The sequence below is a fragment of the Alligator sinensis genome, unplaced genomic scaffold (genome assembly GCF_000455745.1).
Source record: "Alligator sinensis unplaced genomic scaffold, ASM45574v1 scaffold846_1, whole genome shotgun sequence".
NCBI lineage: Eukaryota > Metazoa > Chordata > Crocodylia > Alligatoridae > Alligator > Alligator sinensis.
In genome coordinates this window covers 1,175,933-1,191,366 of record NW_005842230.1, presented here as the reverse complement: position 1 = coordinate 1,191,366, position 15,434 = coordinate 1,175,933, and the positions used below count along the sequence as shown (strand labels likewise).

General features: G+C 42.2%; 1 protein-coding gene across 5 annotated transcripts in view; it reads left to right on the top strand.

Annotated features, from left to right (window-relative positions):
• The window catches only part of PLS1 (plastin 1), a 79,177-nt gene that overhangs the window by 31,328 nt on the left and 32,415 nt on the right, over nt 1–15,434 (top strand). For 4 of the 5 annotated variants that reach the window (XM_014521609.2, XM_025208466.1, XM_025208465.1 and 1 more), the window contains 5 exons: nt 1,426–1,534; nt 5,701–5,864; nt 8,565–8,694; nt 11,006–11,138; nt 13,355–13,436. In XM_014521609.2, coding sequence (XP_014377095.1) covers nt 1,465–1,534; nt 5,701–5,864; nt 8,565–8,694; nt 11,006–11,138; nt 13,355–13,436 — 579 coding nt within the window. In that variant the 5' untranslated portion in view covers nt 1,426–1,464. The remainder of the gene's footprint in view (nt 1–1,425; nt 1,535–5,700; nt 5,865–8,564; nt 8,695–11,005; nt 11,139–13,354; nt 13,437–15,434) is intronic. The other variant, XM_014521610.2, reaches the window with a different exon arrangement.

Below are 15,434 nucleotides of genomic sequence, written 5' to 3'. Positions count from 1 at the left end.
CAGCCCTGCCAGTGCCTCTCACTCCCCACCCCCAGCCCTGCTGCCATGGTTATGGGGCCAGGGACCACACAGCAGTGCCCAAGCCTGTGGGAGGCAGCGGCTGCTGCAGCAGTGTGGAGCCCGGCTCCCCCGCCTCCCTGGGTGGCACAGCCAGGGCGGGTTGCGGTCTGCCCACTGCGGTCTCAGGCTCCCTGCCCTGCTCACCTTCCTCCAGAGCCTTCACAGCACAGCAAGAAGAACCCAGCACAGCAGCGCAGAGCGAAACTGGGCAGGGAAGCTTGATGCCATCACCACAAGCCCTGCGCCACCATGATGAGGCACCTGCTGCCCACCTGGCAGCAGTGCAGAACACAACTCCGTGCCACCATTCCCACTGCTGCTGGGTGGGCAGGACGTGCTTCACCAGGGTGGCGCAGGGCTCACAGTGTTTGCAGCGAGTTTCCCCGCCCCTCTCTGCCCTGCTGTGCCGAGTCTTCCTACTGGGCTGTAGAGGCCACAGAGGGATGGCATCAGGGCAGGGAACCTGAGCCCACAATGGGCAGCCTGCATCTGCCCCAGCCCCATGCACAAATCTGGGGGGACAAGTGTCCCCCATACCCTCTGTGGGGGTATGCACAGCAGCGGGGAGCCAGCCTGCCCCACTGCCCCTCCAGATGAGCCATCTGCAGCTCCATCCCTCTCACTGCCTGGGCCCTGCAGCCATGCATCCAGGCCCCAAGCCCCATGCACCCCCTGACTGGGCAACAGCCCCACCCTTGCCCAAATCCCTCCCTCCCTCCCTCTCTCACTATGGGGGCCTCAATCTCCCACCTCCCTTCCCCCGCCCCCTTACCTGTAGGGAGCTGCTCTCCAAGCTGCCTGGCAGCCATGTTCATGTGTACACACCCACATGCACATGGTGCCCCCTACCGGATCCCCTCCTGCTCCCCCCAGCCCCTTGGAACTCTGTCAGCCTGCAAAGGGAAACACATTGTTTCCCCTGTTTTTCTCCTTTAAAGGAAAAAATCTGGGGTTTTCTCCTTAAAATGAGAAATTCTGAGTTTTACTGTGTTTTTCGGTGGGGAACGGAAACCCAGATCCCTGCTGATAAGATACAAATCTGTTGTTTTCTGTCTTTTTTTCAGGAGAAAAAAGTAAAAAAATTAACTGTAGGGACTTTTGTCTGTCTGTGATCCAGCAGGGGCTGTAAAATGCTGCCTGTTAAGGTCCTTACAACAAGAAGGTGATGGGTGCAGTGCACTGAATTTGGGAGTTCAAATGGAAATTATGATTCAAACTTTCTTTATGGACTGTGGGGGGAAGGGCAGAATTGTGCCAGTGAAGAATGTGATTTGTTCCAGTGTCATACCTAGTTTTTCAACATCATAGTTTTATAGGCCTCCTTGGAACAGATGCTTTATAACAATGCAATATTATTATTGCTAGGTAGAAGGAATTGAAGACAGTTATTTTGGCTGTTTGAAGATGGAAAACAACATAACTACTATTTCTCGTGAAGAGCTGGAAGAGCTAAGAGAAGCATTCAATAAAATAGGTATGTTTTACATGCAAGAATGTAAGCATCATACCTTTACCAAGTTTATTATATATTTTTTACTCTTAAATGGATTCGGTAAGGTTAAAACCTACGTATATTTTATGAACATGACATGTCTTGCCTGCGTTTCTAATAACACTTAAAAAATGAAAGCTGTATTATTGATTGATTGATTGAATTCATTTGTTCTGTTTGCTTAATTTATACACTTCTTTCAATGTGGACAGTAAAACAGAGTTGCCAGTTTTATTTTTGCTCCTGGGTAGTTTCATTCTTGTGTTTTTGAAGGCTGGACAATATTACGATTTCAAATTCAGTGGCTTTAATCCAAATATATTTCTGCTTTCAGAGTCCAAATTTATTAGGATCTTTTAATTTGGGGACGGGTCTTAGTGAATTAATAATTATTTCTCTTGCACCTAGTTAAGTCCAATTTACATTTTTAAGTAAGATTAACTTAGTGATCCCTGATATTGCATTTATTGAGAGTCAGTCATGTTAATGATTAACTCATTATAATTTCATGTGCTTAACAGGGTCTTTGCTGTTAAGATCTAAAAGCAAACATTACATGCTGAATAATTTCTTTCTGTATTAACTGACCTTCATTTCCAGACTTCAGTATACATGTGATTACTTAAGTTTATATGTTTTTCGCTCTTTGAGTCGTTTTAAATGAGTCTGAAGTGATCCTGACTAAAATACATGTATCCAGTATGAGTAACCCAGAGTTTGTATTGACTCTGTGCTGCACTTCAGAGAGATACACAAGTCTTCATCATAACTGTAGATGACTAATGAGGTTGTAGATTCTATAGTAGGTGGACCCTTCCTCGGTTGACTATAAGCCAGTCTGGTCCCGGAGATCACTGGAATTTACGATATAGGAGATGGGAATATGGAATATGTGGAGGTTCAAGCATATAATAAAAAGAGATTATGCATTTTTCTCTATGTATTGATTTTTGGTCTAGGGCAGTGATTCTCAGCCAAGGTGATTCTCAGATAGGGCCAGAAGGGACATTACAAGGTCATCTAATCCAGCTCCCTACTCAAGGCAGGATCATTCCTGACTAAACAATCTCAGCCAAGTGTCTGTCCAGTCTGCTTTTGAAAATTCCCAGAAACTGGCATTCCATAAATTCTGTGTAGCCTGTTTTATGCTTGATCACCCTTATAGTCATAGATTTCCTCCTAATCTCCAGCCTAAATTTCCCCTGCTGCAGCTTGAAGCCATTGTTCCTAGTCCTGTCCCTTATGGACACAGAGCAAAGTCTGTCTCCGTCCTCTCTCTAACTTCCCTTCAGGTATTTGAAAACTGTATCAATGCTCCCTTGCCACTTTTCTATTCTCCAGACTAATTAACCCTAGTTTTTCAGCCTTTCCTCATAAGTCTTATTTATGAGTCCAGGCCTCTAATAATTTTTGTTGTTCTGTGTTGAACTCTTTCTAATCTGTCTGCATCCTTCTTGAAGTGTGGAAAAGGACTATAAATTTTGACGATAATACTAATATCTGAGACAAATTGCTGGAGCATCCTTTAAAGATTCCAGAATGGCCCATTTTATTACATGGTGCAAAAATCAACAAAAAATAGAATGTATTGGATACACATTCTAAAGATAACTTGGGGTCCCTGCTGGTATCCTTATCACCATAAGGTACACTTCCATACATGTTGTGGGAATGTCCTTTGATTAAATTTCCTAAGGAAAGAAGTTGACAATATATTTGAAATAATGTTGAGGTTTGAGCAGTATTTGAAAACTATGGGATATTACCATATTTATTTTTAATCTAGGATTAAGTTTTTTCTACGAGTCAGCATTGGAGAGGGAAAGCCCTTTGTCAGAGACTTGTTGGGGGGGCAGGTGCAGGTGCTTGCTACAGCCCTGAGCTTAGGTTGGGGCCAGAGTCAGAGTCAGAACCACACCAGCCTCCTGCCCCCACCTCTGCTTGCACTCTGTAGCTTCTATCTGCCTTCCCCCCTCCACCCCTGTTTACTGTTAGGTGAAGCTTGGCTCTGGCTTGGGCTGGATATCCTCCCAGGCACCAAGTTCAGGCAAACTCCATCCCCTGCTTGGCCAATAAGTAGTGCCATCACTGCTGCTTGTCCCAGCAATGGCTGCACTTACATGTGCTGCGCTCTGTTCCTCAGCAGGGAACAGAGCCTGAGCAGCATCTGACTGTAAGTGGTGGGTAGAGAAGGGGAAAAGATTGTGGGTAATGTGTTGTAGGGGAAAGAGGCAGAGATTGTGGACAGTGGGGAGAGACAGACTGTGGGGAGCTGGGGTAGGGGGGCAGGAGGGCTGCAGAAGGAAGAAGTGGGGGGGGCAAGGGGGCTGCCTGACCACCACCCCTCTCCCAGCCACTGCTTTCCCTGCTGTAGAAGTGGGGTAGGGGATGAATTTAAGACAACCCTCTGATAATTAGATTGTATACCTGGAAAAATGATAACAAATATATTAATTTTTTATATAGAGAATCTAATAATTGGGGGGTCATCTTAGATTTAAGTAAATATGATCATATGAAATTGATCTGCTCAGGGCTTGGTGTTTTTAAAAGCAGCCATCAACACACAAAAAATGTTTTAAAGAAATACAAAAGTAAATCATGACATAGTAACAGCAACAGTAGTATTCTAGTCTCTGAACTAGCAGCCAGAAAAAGGGTCATCTTTTGCCAGAGGGGTCTCCTGCTCTAGTCTCAAGAAGTCTGGCCTCCATTTGTAAAACAACTGACTACAGAATATCTCAGGCCCAAAATGCATTTATACACATACTTTTTTGCACTGCGATATGTGCGGGCCGGGAGCGGTCTGAGGCCCTCGGGGGCGCGCGGCAGGCTGTGGCCAGCAGCCCGGACACGCCGGGTCGGGGAATGCAGGCCGGCGGGCTAGAATTAGGCACGGACGCTTAGCGTGCCTGCTGGTGCACATCTTTGGATCAGACCAGGTTAGCTCCATGCTAGCACATGGGGCTTGCAGCACTGCAGGCAGAATCCCCAGGCTATCGAGCCAGGCGGGCTCCATGCCTCCATGTGCAGCTTCCCACTGGGTTGCTGGAAGTTTCATGTGGGTGCACAGAGCTGGTCCAGCCCACTGGTGCGTGAACCAGGAGCCGCATGCCATTGGGCCAGGCAGGCTTTGTGCCTCCATGTGGGGCTTCCAGCACTCCAGTGGGAAGTCACATGTAGAGGCAAGCAGGAGCCCTCCCAGCCCAATTGCGTATGACTCAATGCCTCCATATACGATTTCCTGCCTGACCCGATGGCACGTGGCTCCTGGTCCACATACCATTAGGCTGGGCCCGTCTTCCACATGGGGCTTCCAGCACTGCAGCGGGAAGCTGCATCCAGAGGCATAGAGTTGTGTGCTATTGAGCCAGGTGGGCTTCTGCTTGCCTCCACGTGCGGCTTCCCGCTGGAGTGCTGGAAGCCCCACATGAAGGCGCAAAGCCAGCTGGCCCAGCCCAATGACTCATGGCCCATATCCACCCACAAACCCCAGCGCCCCCCTGCCATCTTCCTGCCAGGTATCCACTTAAATGTAAAACAAACTGATAGTAAAATGGGTATCTTGGACATTTGGGTGAAACAGAAAATACCAAGGGTCAAATTCAGCCCTAGTGCAAGTCTCTGAAACTTCTTTGAAACTGAAATAGGGATATATACTATAACTGTATGACAATATTCTAAAATTGATTGCGAGTTAGAGGAGAATGAATAATAGACCTTGGAGTACATGTTATATTGAATAAAATGCCAAATTTTACTGTTTTACAAGAATTTGTGATTTTGCTGTGGCTTCACTTTGGAAAACTTTAAGAGAGTTTCTGAGGAGTGTGTAGCATGATGGGGTTCTGGCACAATAGAAGTAATAAATAATTGTTTTATTATTATTGAGTTGGTATAAATCAACAGAACTTCATTAATTTCATGATGTGGTGATTTAAAATAGCTGTGGATCAACCCTTATGCATTCCTTCATATTTGGATATATAATACACAGTTTGTTCACTGGGAGAAATGCTGTGTTGCTGTACTGTACCATTTTCTTCCCCTTTTTCTTTCTTCCCTTCCTTCTGTGTTCCTTCCCTTTAGTTATCAACTTGTATTAATCTGTAACACAAACATGAAAAGAACTAACACTTATTTTTCAGATATTGACTGTAGTGGGTATGTAAGCGATTATGAGCTTCAAGATCTCTTTAAAGAAGCAAGCCTTCCCTTGCCTGGCTACAAAGTGCGAGAGATCGTAGAAAAAATTCTATCTGTGACAGATAGCAACAGGGATGGGAAAATCGATTTTGAAGAATTTGTCTCAGTAAGTAATACAGTCTCATCAAGCTGCCCTTTAACACAGAGTTATTTGTTTTTATACCAATATTCTAAATTATTAAATTTTACAATGTCTGATGAGATAATGACTAGACTGTATTTTAAAGAGCATATTGTAATGTACTGTAGGTTTGCCTTACACAAAACATTACCTGCTACTGTGTCTGAACTAAGCATAATTAAATTTCATGTCATAGGACATTTGAGTAGGAAGGGATGTGTCCATGATAACTCAGTCAAGAATATAAGGGGAAGGAGGTAGGCCATTCCTCCAGTAATGTTAAGTGTCTTGACAGGATCATAGGCAGACCTATGTCCTTGGACCAGCACGGCTACAATGTACACCCCTTGAAAAGGTCACAATCCCTGAAAGATTATAAGATTAACACTTGAGGAGTAACAAAATGTGTGCAGACATTCAATGGAAATGTTGTACTTGGCTGCTTTTGGCTCCTTTTGAATCATATTCTTAGTTCTTGTGGAGCCCATTATGTAGTCAAGATCAACTTTAAAGAATTATTTACCAGGCCTGACTGGAAATGTAAGCTTCCAAATTGCCTGAAATCTCTAAGAGGAAAGGTTGGATAGACTAACTTTAGATTTGAATTGCTGGATAATGTTTTGAGAGCAGCTTGTACAGTAATTACAAACTTTTGCTGATTCCTGAATGCAAAGATGGTTATAATAGCAGGATAGTTGATTAACTATTATGCAGATATTGACCACTCCAAAATAAGCTCGTCAAGGAAACTAAAATAATCTTTTTTTATTTCAAATAGTTAGCATAATGCTGAGATGTTGTAGCATGTTATCTTATATCAGCACATAACCTTTTCCAAAGCAACAAATAGGCAGCTGGTGTGCTAGAGTCATGCTATTTTGCCTAGGACTTTCTTTTTGGTGACTGGTGTGTTTTGTTTTGTTTTGTTTTGTTTTGTTTTGTTTTGTTTTGTTTTGTTTTGTTTTGTTGGGGGGGGGGGTTAACTATATTCCTCATGTCTCTGCATCTAGCTGTAGACGGCAGGGACTGCTTCTGTGCATGTTGTCCAGTGCCTGGGCATAATAGGCTCGGATCCATGGCTGCTATTTCTATTTAATAGTAGTAAATGTAATAATATATTTTAAATCGCATAAGATTTGTATCCTGCAGTTATATGATATGGAGTTCTCTCTAGTTTTTGCTGTGCCCTCTGGGTTCCATTTTTGGAAAAGAATATGAAAAGAACCAAGGCAGACAAGGGTCTTTGGGTAAATCTGATATCTTTTATTAAACCAACTCAAATTTTAGTTGGTCTAACAAAATATATCAGATTTACCCAAAGAACCTTGTCTGCCTGTGTCCTTAGACCAACATGGCTACAACCTACACCCCTGTAAAAAGAATCAAAGAATGGTGCTTGACTTCCTTGTCATTATTTCTCAATTGCTATTACTCCCTGAAATATCTCAAACTGAGCAGGACTTGGCTAGTTTAGTAATTGGATGGGTACCACAAAGGAAAATGTAAATAATAGATATCTGAGTTGTATAGCAGTCTTCCTTCTGAGTCATCACTGAACAAATGTGCCAGGGCAGTGCAAAGACCCTAGTATTGGAGACATTGCCTTTCAGGACAGATGTAAAACAAGGTTCCTGATTACTCATGGTCATTTCAGATCCATTTTTTGGTATTTTTTGAGAATAAAGGTACAGACTTGGTATCCCAAGCAACTTCCACTTTGGATAATTATATTAGCTCACTCAGTTCCCCTTGCAGTCTTAGTTAGAAGAAGTATTCTGTTTCTAGTTGTTGCATTATTGTTTTACTTAGCAGGTTCAATTTAGTCCAGATGAACTCAGAGCTAGTTCAGACAATTCACCTTTTTTTTACTTCCTGAAAGGAAGCAGTATATGCCCCTCACCTTCAGGAACTACTGAGTCCTTGAATTGTTTGTGACACAAGATGCCTATACCATTGTGCTGAATCGCTGTGCCATATTTAGGCCTGGTTTTAATAAATATTTAATCTTAAGGGTTCGTGGTGTTCCATGTGTAAGTCACTGGCTGGAGTGTTTATCTGAGCGAATTGCACAGTTTCAGATTGGTTTTTTCCCTTGCTCTTGTAAACACTGTAACTTGAATGCAAAACGATTATTGCTGCTGAAACAATAAACTTTTTGCAATTATCTAGGGTCTTTTGGTGTTTCTACAGGATAATTTAATTTGCCCAACTAACTGAATGATAAACATTTGTCTTGCAGCTTATGCTGTATATTTATCAGATTTATCTGATAATTTTCGTATTTTTGGTAAGATTTGATAATATCCTTCATATTACAAGATTTTTTGGAGTTAGTATTGTATGACTTGTGCACTGAGAAATAAATCAACTCCCTCTCTCTCTTTTTGTTTTTTTTATCCACCAAAAAATCTATTAAAAGATCTGTATATTGTTGTGAATATATTTGAATAAGTTACATAACTTTGTAAGGGTAAAACCTTATCGAGTCATCCAGCCAACAGACTTCCATAATGTAGTAGATGAATAGTAACTAAATCTACCTTGATGGTATTGATATGGTATTCTTTTAGGAAAGGGAATCAAAATAGTTATCAAAACCCAGGAATTGGGTGAGCTTAATGTTAAATAGTCCTTGTAAATTTACATTCAGCGAGGAAAAGCTTTCTCTTCTATGTTCTATTGCAGATTACTCAGGAACTGAAAAGTAAAGATGTTAGCAAATCATTCCGAAAATCAATAAACAAGAAACAGGGTATTACAGCAATTGGAGGAACTTCACCAATTTCCAGTGAGGGGACCCAGCATTCTTATTCAGGTAAAAAAAACAAAAAAAAACCCCCAAGAAAAAAACAAATCTGTGTCTTTTGCAATAGGAAGAAAGAAGCAAAATTACATTCTAAAAAATGTTCTCTAAAGCAAACCAGCAGAGGTAGCAGGACTCTTTACTCTGCTATGTAAAGAGCCATTGTATGTGTTTAGTTTTCTTGTTTATGGTTTCAGGCTGCACCAGGAAGAAAGTCTGAATTTTTGCCAGAGCAGAAAATGAAAACAGAACTCTGGTTACAAGTAAAAATTAATGAATAACCATCATTAATGTAATTTTGTGGAATGTTTCAGTAACTAATCTGTGATTATTTTGAAAATCTACTTTAATTATGTCGGGGGGGGTTTAAATGTTGTGTTCATGTAATATTTAGAAAAGAGAATCCCCATTTTCTTTTCTGTGGTGCAGACCTAGAATTAAAAATAGTTGATGGTATCATAGAATTGTAGACCTTATAGAGGAGAATGGTCCTCTTAGATCTAACCCTTCTCTCTCTCAATGCAGGGTTGTACATTTTCCAACTTTCTTTCAGTCTAGCTCTAAAAGCACCAAGTAACGGTAATTTCATCACTCCTAGACAGATGATTTGCACTGCTCATCCTAATCTATATTTTCTTTCTTAATTTCATGCTATTTCAGTTAGACTCCCTCTTCTGAATAGTTCTCCCTACCTGCTGATTATATGCTTAGATATGCACATGACTTCATCTCAGTGCTCTGTGTGTATGTACATACAGACAACTGCAGGTACAGAACATTAACTGTGCAACTATTTGTCTAACATGTACAAGCACCATTGTGTATATATAAATATGGGTTTGGGTTTATTGTTCAGTTCCTCTATTGTTTGTGTGGATCCTTCCTATAGAAAACGAGGAAAGAAAGACAATTTTTAAATGTAGGAAAATGTGATGATAAAAACCACAAAAATGGGAGGGGACTTCAGGGCAGGACAGAGTTTGGTACTAGAAAAGAGTGTTTCATTAGTTGAATAGATTTCATGATGATGGTTGCTGTTTAGAGCTTGAGCCTAGAGAGGTGGTAAGAACTATGACCCTAAGCAGAAAAGTGCTCATAAAAAGCAAGAACTGAAGCATATGCTTGCGTGTATTTATAAGAGTAGTAACATTGTTAAGCATGACTACTTGCAGATGCGGGTGGGGGGGAGGCAGAAGAAAATGGCGCTTTATTTTAAACTCAGTATGCTCCCACGCCAAGCCTAGCACATGCCCAGAAGAGTCAGTTCCTTAGATGCACCCACCTTTCCCAACGTCTGTAGAGATTGGGCACTTTAGTGGGGTGCTTTTTGGCACTTTTATCTAATAGCTGCTTGAATCAACTTTAGCTAAAAGCCCCACTGAAGCTCCTGATCTCTCTAGACACTGAGAGCTGGATCAAAGTAACATGCTGCTGCTTGCAGTAGAGTGCATTTTTTTCCACATCTATCAGTGCCCCATGATCCTAAATGTTGGATCAGTCTGACCTCTTAATGCCTTTCAGGACTTAGTCCTTTAACATGATTGTTTTGTTGGAGTTACAAACATAATAAATGACAGCTCTGTCTGTATGCATGGCTTCCTGTGGTGCTTAGAACTTGAATTCAGAGTCTACATTCTGGACATGAATCAACTGCAAGTTCTGTACATGCTAGCTCTCTGTACTGTCTGAGTACTGCTCTTATAGCATCAACTGCTTTATTTTAATATTTCTCCACAGCATGCTATGTAGCCTGTCTCCTCCTGAATCCTGGTCAACTCTTAGGAGTGAACAGTACATACGGTCTTGGAAAAGGATGCAAATGTTGTAGCTTGACTGATTGTAGTCCTGATAAGGATTCTTAGACGAAAGTAATGATGAATCCTGTACATAAACTCCCAAGGGGTGAGAATAGAAGAGTCTCCCTGTAAAAAGAAAATTCCCAAATTCCCTATAGTTAATATAGCATAGTAATTTAGAATAAATTCTTAGAAGTTCTACCAGCCTCTGAAAAGCAGTGTAGAGGCCAGACTGGAATATTGACATCTAACAAGTTAAAATCAATCGTGTCTGTGCACTCGTGTTGATCATAATGCAGATATAGTAATTTCCTTCCTTTTAACATAAGTACAGAGAAAATTAACTCTGGTAATCCATGTTAATAATATATTTTTATCATTATGTTATGGGCAGAGTGTTGCTATTATATTCTGTGGACAGCTCAATAATACCTTCCTACTCCTATAATAATTAATAGATTATTCTACTGGTGTTCTGTGGTATCCTTATTCTTAGACTACTTAGTCTTTAATTATTTATTTTTCAGAAGAAGAAAAGGTTGCTTTTGTTAACTGGATAAATAAAGCTCTGCGAGATGACCCAGACTGTAAGCATCTCCTTCCCATGAATCCATCAGATGAAAGTCTTTTTAAATCACTTGCAGATGGTATCCTACTTTGGTGAGTCTAAAGCTAAGAAAAAGCTGAGAAATTTGTTCTCTGAAAGTCATGTCTTGATTACATTTAAATACATAGAAGTTTTCAGTAATACCAAGATTTGTACTTTAATTAATACCTTGATCAACCCCTAGAACTGGAGAAAATCCCCTTCTTATACATCCTTCTTTAGCATAATTTTTTTAAGTATCCTTGTGGCCTCATGCCTGCCACAAGGTTATAAACTTACCTGGAGTTGGGGAGTGACCAGAGCTGGCGGGACGCCGCACTGAGCCAGGAGTGAACCAGAAGTGGAGCTGTGGCAGGAAAAAATGCTGCAGCAGAAGAAAAGAAAAAAAAAACCCCAGTGGGTCCAGAAGGAGCTGGGACCAGCTTCTACACCAGCATGGGCATGTTTTATGGCAGCGTGCCAGCACTGATTTGCCGACCACTTGGAACCGGGATAAAAAGCTCAGCAGAGGGCGAATAAGGGGGACCAGAAAAGGGTTCCCCAGTGGGTCCAGAAAGGCCCAGAGTAGAGCCTCATGGAGGAGAAGTGGTGGCTGCCCCAGGAAGGGGCCTCTGAAAATGAGTTGAGCCCAGGAGGGCTGACAGAGTTACCTGAAATGACGTTGTGGACTCCAGACATCTCCGGACAATATTGGACTGAGCGGGAACCTGAAGAGAAAAGGGGAGATGGACGTCCAAACTGTGGCAAGTACAGACTGAAGAGAGAGCAAGATACGCCAGGGAGCGAGGTAACCCAAGGTCAGGAAAGAATCTAGGCAAGATCCAATATGGCCTTAGGGAACTCGGATGAGGCAACATCTGACTAATACGACCCAACAGACCAAGGTATAAGAACCTATACCAAAACAGACCTAGGAGACTGGGAAACAACATCCGTGGTCGGTGTTAGGTGAGGGGTAGGGGAGGCGGAGCCCCAATGGGAAAACGGACAAGAAGATTGAAGGAAGGTACCAGGAAAGGCAGGACAAACCATCTTCCTCCCAACTAAACGAATTTATTCCTGCAAGACATGTCAGGAAAGAACCCCTGAGGACCTTCCAGAGTCTATCCCAGCAACAACCTGTCCTCTCTCCAAGCGACGGCAAAGCCAGAAAAACCCATACATAAAAGATGCACCAGTGAATGACACGAAGAATTACAAATGTATTTAAAGAATTTTTCTGTGTTAATTTTAATGTTGAGCAGGTATATGTGTGTGTGAAGAATGACTAGCTGAAGGCTTTTTCATGTCAGACTCTTTAAATTATCCCTTCATGAGTGCACATGACATTATGTAATCCAATATACTGATTAAAAGGAATAATTAGAAGTCTTTTGAGAAGTATTGTGTAGGGGTCAAATCCCAGGGCTGGAACATAGAAGGTCTGAGTTCTGTTCTTAGTTGCACCACAAACTTATATTGTGCCCACAAACTTATATTGTGCCCTTTCTCTCTCTCTCTCTCTCTCTCTCTCTCCCTCTCTGCTGCGGTTTCCCAGGATATTGAGAACTTAATACATTATAATACATTATTACTGATTGGATACAGACTTTCAACCTTTTAGAGCAGGGGTTTTCAATCTTTTTTAATAAGTGTACCCCTGGCAGCTAGACATGGAGCTGTGGGGGTGGGGGAGGGTGGCGGTGATTGCATGCAGAGAGGCAGCAGCATGGGGTGGTGGGTGGCAAGGCCTCATGTGAGCTTCCTCCCCTGCCATATCTGACTGGCCAGGCAGCACCTGTGCAGCCTGCAGAGGGGCTCCGTTGCCCTCATGCCCTCCCCGGCCCTGCTCCTGGGAGGCAGCGGCACAGGGTGGTGGGTGTTGGTGTTCCATCCCCACCCACCTGTGCATACTCCCGAGGTTGACAACCCCTTTTTAGAGGCAAGAATTTTAGAAACAAGGCATTACAGAAGTGTGCTGTGTTAGTTACAAGTTGTATGTTTTTGATAATAGAAAGTCTGTCCTTCTGAATACATTTAATTTATGGTTGGCTGTGTTTTCCTGAGAGATGCGCTAACAACGCAGAGTTTTCCCTAAGCATAAACCTGACTGCTCCACTTTTTTGTATCTATGGAGACTCAATGATTCCTTGTTGAAATTTTTTTGAGTGGAAAAAGAGAGAAGATTTCCATAGTGTTGTAAATATTTAAAATAACATTTCAAGATTTACCACAAAAATAGTAATGTTTTGGTTTCTCAAAAAATTGAATTCCTTAATTTCTTCCCCAGCAAAATGATTAACTTATCACAACCAGATACAATTGATGAAAGGGTTATTAACAAGAAGAAACTCACTCCTTTTACTGTTTCTGTAAGTATTGCACCTTTTCTGTCATAAATATTACAGTAGACTCTGCCTACAGCTTTTTTTACTGAGAATTTTGTTATGGACTTAAAATAGGAGGAGAATCAAGCTTTATACACAGATTTAAAGGGTCTGATGCATGGAGTAGCTTGACATGCATTGCCTGGGTGCTGTGGGGAAACATTCTTTCAAACTTCACAAGCCCTTGAAGAAATGCAGAGAGCTTGCATCCTTTCTCTCAGATCTCTTTTATGTTTTCATTTGTTGTGGCTGACCTGCTCTGTTTTCCTGGTATTTAGAAGTATCTGAGCAATAGAGGTTTAATGGAGTGGTTGACGAGGACAAGCCATATCTTAGAGATGTTATGCAAAAAGAATATGTAAGTTTTAGCCATAGTCTGGATGTGAGGACTAAGTGTTAAAGATGATTTCCAAGCTGCTGCCCTGGGTAACAGGCAGGGAAGTGTATTTTCCACAGTAAATGAAAGTAGTGGAGAGACCTATGAAAAAAAACCTAAAAGTTTTATTGAGTCTGAGCTAATGACTAAGCATTCACACAAGAACTTTGGGAAGATGATATTTTAGTTTGGAGAGAGGCGGAAAGATTTGAAATAAACAGGTAAATTTGTGAGGCTTCAGCATAATGAGGGGGAAAAAATCAGTTAAAACCTGGAAGGAAAAAAAACTGACCTTTAATTGAACGTGATATGTAAGGAAGCTACAGATATATTATTAGGCTCTAAATTCCTCTCCAAAAGTGTTTTATAATCTCTACCTGTTTAACAAAGACTGTGCCAGCAAAGATGCTAGTATATATACTTATGCTCTCTCTATGGCTATGGCATACTTATCAGAGCTAGAATGTATTTGTTTTCACAAACTTTTGCTGCTTTAATAGCAGTTGTCTTTTTAGTGTCACCATGTGGTCCTGCTGCAGTCTTGATGCTGTCTTTGTAATTTCCATATACTGGATGCAGTAAGCAGATCAGCATGAGTTCACGCACTTCAGACATGTTCCTATACATGCGGACATACTTTGGCCCAAATTAAGTGGTATTGCAAGCAGTAGCATTCTGCAGAGAGCAAGGGCCCACTCAAGCAGTTCTATCTATAAGATGAGGCTCGGAAAATCTCACAAAAAACAGATGTCTGCTTTGTGCCACCGTAAAAATTTTTAGGGTGGCACAGAAGCAGAGTGAACAGACGTCATGCCCTTTATTGCTCCATAAGTGCTTAAATGTTGTGATGACAATTGGGCACTCTGGGCAAATGCCCCTGCAGGAAATTAGATTTAATTCAATTTATTAAGGATTCTGGCTGAAAGCCATGCTCCCAAAAGGAACATGATGATGTAAATTTAAATGAAAATCTAGGAAATCTGGTCATCTCACCTGACGGTAAAGCTGACACATTCAACAATTTATTTGCCTCTGTATTTCTGAAGAGGGACCCGGATATCTCCCCCACTGGCCCCCCCCCAAGGGCCCTGTGGGTGGCACACCCAGGCCTAGGGTTAATGAGGACCTTGTCAGGGAACTTCTGGAGGGACTAGATGTATTTAAATCCACAGGTCCTGATGATCTCCACCCCAGAGTGCTGAAGGAACTAGCAGGGGTCATTGCAGGACCTCTGGCACAGCTCTGTGAGCACTCATGGCGCTCGGGCGATGTGCCGGAGGACTGGAAAAGGGCCAATGTGGTCCCCATCTTCAAAAAAGGGAGGGAGGAGGACCCAGGAATCTATAGGCCCGTGAGTCTTACCTCGGTCCTGGGGAAGCTTTTCGAAAGAATTATCCTGGCACATGTCCAGGAAGGGCCAGCAGGGGAGGCTATGCTCAGGGGCAACCAGCATGGGTTTATTAGGGGCAGGTCTTGTCAAACCAACCTGGTGGCCTTCTACAACCAGGTCACCAAGTCCTTGGATGCAGGTGTCGCAGTGGATATAGTCTTTCTGGACTTCAGGAAGGCCTTCAACACGGTCTCTCACCCCATTCTCAGTAAGAAAC